Genomic DNA, 3,189 nt, shown 5'->3' with positions numbered 1-3,189 from the left:
GGGTGTCCCAGATTACCCCCTGTCCCACTTTACCCCCTCTTCCCCTACAATTAAGAGGTTGGAATAGATTGGAGAAATTAAATTTTAAAAATTCGTTGTTAGTGTCAGACCCGACGACGCGACGTCATTATACAATAACGTAATTATTGTAATTCGGATAACGAGCCCGAGCATGCGTACGTAATGCTGACAATAATTTGTAGCCGGGATCTAATTGCGTAGCAAGAGCGGAAACAGATCCATTACCAGAACCACAATATAGTTTTATGGCAGCAGCAATTTGTGCTCTTTGAGTTAGAGTTTGACGAATCATCCGTGCATACCATCCCAGGGAGCCTAGGAATAAAAAGCATTTTCATAAATCAATTCAAATATTATTACCAGAGGTCTCATTTGCTCTCAAAATATATTTCGTAATATCTGTTTTATATCTTATCTTTTGCTGTTTACAAGTAGCGGCTACGCTGATGCGACGAACGAATGGGAAGAGATAAACCGAGAAAACGAAACACACGAACGAAGCTGTGCGCGATTGTGTGTTACACTCTTTCGTTCAAACCATATTGACACATGCACACAGCCATCGTTCGACTCCGTTCGCGTGTACGCTATACGCGGCTGTATGTATGCGTCAATATGGTTCGTGTGTTTCGTTTTCTCGGTTTATCTCTTCCCATTAGCAAAAGATACGTGCTACTCGCAGTAGCTCCGCGATATTACGAAATATATTTTGAGAGCAAATGAGACCTCTGATTATTACTAATCCAAATAATGCATACAGATATTCGTTTCATCTTGCAGATCATAGTCTGGGACAATATGCGTGTTGACTTCATAAACTTGCGCATGATATAATATCTGCTTCATATTTTTTACAAAACTTTTGCTCGCTCGGACCATTGCTTGAGCATTAGTTGGTAATATTCCGTTAGGTTGGCCCATCGCATCTGCTGCTGCTGCTAATTTAGCCATACTGTCCAAGACAGCTAGATCATGTAAGTGGATGATTTCTAAATACTCGCCTGCTAAATCTATGATTTAAATCAGAATGGTGTTAACATCATCAATGGCAATCAAATTCACAATAGTAAAATGATCGGACAACACATACTGAATTTTTCCACAACCTCGAGAACATCCGTATCCTCCTTGATTAAAATTTCCTCTTTGATATTCAGTTCATTGAATGCTGCGATGTAGACAAAGAGAGATGGTTACGAGTCTAATTACGACAAAACAAAACGAAACAGAACAAAACAAAACAGCACAATACAATATATAGACCTAAAAATTACATACCGTTTAAAACATTTTGATTAACATTAGTTAATCGGAACATTTTGTTGATTATAAGCCATTTTAGTAAAACAAATTATATTTTAACAAAAATCTGACGCTATAATGTACTTGTGTACTCGTTGAAGGTAAACAAAAGAAGAACGAACATATGACAGTTTGACATTTCGTACACAACGTTCACGCTCACAGCGACATCAGTGTTGCCATTTAGCTACCATTCATACCTATACGCACGTAATTTACGGCTGTAAAGTCTGTTCGTCTTAATTGAAGTAAATTTTTATGAAGAAAATTCATAAAATCTTGAGACATTGCTTGGTGACTGTTATAAAATCACTACTTTTGAATCATCGAGTTCCATAAGCATTCGATGAACAATAACTGTACGTTTCTAAGATTAAAACAAAACAATAATGATAAAAGAGAACATATGCGGTTCTGTAGCACATATATTCAACATATTTTGGAAACTAGTCCAAATCAAAATTCTGGGCATTGCAATGTGCCATCAAGCGGAACAATCGGGGACGATCGTTTTAAAGTGTGAGGAGAGTTAATATCGACAACAATAACGATATTATATTTTGTAAAATTGGTCCCAGTGCTTTGTTTTATTTTAAAACGTTCAAGTTCAAATATGTGAAAACGATAAGAAATATAATTGAGAATGGTCATAGTTAAAAAGGTGTAACAAAGTCGATTGCAGAATCATGGCTATTGAATAGAAATTTAAACCTAACAAAAAATGTATAAATAGAAGTAAAGTTGTTCTATAAACGAGTTCAGTCTGTAGAGGGAGATCAATAAATGCACATAGTGCTCGAATCTTAACTTTTTGCAGCTGTTCTCATTGTTTTATTCGACTAAGAATCAATCTTGTCTGTAACTGGGGGCTCAACAGGGAAATCGCTAGTCGAAGATTTTTTTTTATAAGTACATAAGTATACTGTTAAAATCTGAGAGTGATTTAATGAATCTTAAAAAATATCTTCACACTGTTAAATTTTCACTTATTTGCAATACATTAACCAACAACATGATATAGGGGAGATGGGGGTAATCTGGGACACTTTTTTTCAAATAGGCGGAACTCGGGTGCTATTGAAGGAAATTTAAAAAAATTATATACCGTAGAAAAGGTATTGTAAAAAGGCAACTTTTGGCAAACTTCATTTTCTTCCTGCCCCGTCTGAGGTGGAAGGGGCGCTAATTTTCCGAAGGGCTTACCCTTGCGGGTAATCTGGGACAGTGGGGGTAATCTGGGACATAGGTGGGGGTAATCTGGGACAGCCACCATTTTGTATGTTTTTCAGCAAAATATCTCAATATTTGTTGGTATTTCATGTATAATTCGGAGAATTCATCTATTTCAAACAATTTCCGACTGTTTTTATCAACTTTCACTGGCAATTTATTTCGAAAACTAGGAAACAATGGCATTATACTGAATGAAGGGAAAAAATGCATTACCGGTTTTTGGAAAAATAAAGAAATGACGATGCGCAGTATCTTATTAGAGTCGCGATAGTCTCTCGGTATTCCGGTAATATTTGATACCACCTAGCTGTAATAATCATAATTTTGGTTCACTGGACATTGCTGTTTCACCCGATTTCAACGTCGATTCTTCTGATGGCGTCTTTTTGGCACAAATTTATAGATATGTATCTATAAAACTACAACAAACATTCAAAATCGATTAAATTTAAAGATAAACACTGTTTGTATGCCTTAAATGTGGCGTGAAATGCATAAAATGCAAAAATAAACTGTCCCACTTTACCTCAACCAAAGTGTCCCACTTTACCCCCAGTTACCAAATTTCAGGCCACACATCAAAAATTTTTCACTAACCAGAAATAATTAAAATTACTTATTATTACGTGAAAG

At 35.9% G+C, this 3,189-nt stretch overlaps 1 protein-coding gene across 3 annotated transcripts; it reads right to left on the bottom strand.

Moving 5' to 3' along the window:
* LOC129571611 (uncharacterized) lies at positions 1-3,183 on the bottom strand. Of its 3 annotated transcripts, XM_055451429.1 has the most exons (6): positions 3,083-3,163; positions 1,640-2,975; positions 1,300-1,561; positions 1,112-1,189; positions 780-1,031; positions 7-336 (listed from the first exon to the last, which is right to left on the bottom strand). In XM_055451429.1, exons 3-6 carry the CDS (start codon positions 1,337-1,339, stop codon positions 128-130), a joined length of 579 nt encoding a protein of 192 aa, XP_055307404.1. In that variant the 5' UTR covers positions 1,340-1,561; positions 1,640-2,975; positions 3,083-3,163; the 3' UTR covers positions 7-127. The 3 variants fall into 3 exon arrangements, with proteins under 3 accessions (XP_055307402.1, XP_055307404.1, XP_055307403.1); XM_055451427.1 differs by having other exon boundaries at positions 1-336; positions 1,300-2,975; XM_055451428.1 differs by having other exon boundaries at positions 1,300-3,183.
* Positions 3,184-3,189: the final 6 nt, after the last annotated feature.

This window comes from Sitodiplosis mosellana, unplaced genomic scaffold, assembly GCF_009176505.1.
Source record: "Sitodiplosis mosellana isolate CC-2019 unplaced genomic scaffold, AAFC_SMos_1.0 Smas_scaffold_2975, whole genome shotgun sequence".
NCBI classification, from domain to species: domain Eukaryota; kingdom Metazoa; phylum Arthropoda; class Insecta; order Diptera; family Cecidomyiidae; genus Sitodiplosis; species Sitodiplosis mosellana.
This window is presented reverse-complemented; position numbering and strand designations above follow the sequence as displayed.

Excerpts from the sequence above, each read along its gene's own strand:
- LOC129571611 (XM_055451428.1), bottom strand. The coding sequence starts at position 1,339 with ATGTTCCGATTAACTAATGTTAATCAAAATGTTTTAAACG. Across the intron at positions 1,032-1,111 it reads CGAGGTTGTGGAAAAATTCA|ATTTAGCAGGCGAGTATTTA; the intron begins GTATGTGTTGTC and ends TTTAAATCATAG. Across the intron at positions 337-779 it reads GCAAGATGAAACGAATATCT|GCTCCCTGGGATGGTATGCA; the intron begins GTATGCATTATT and ends TTTTATTCCTAG.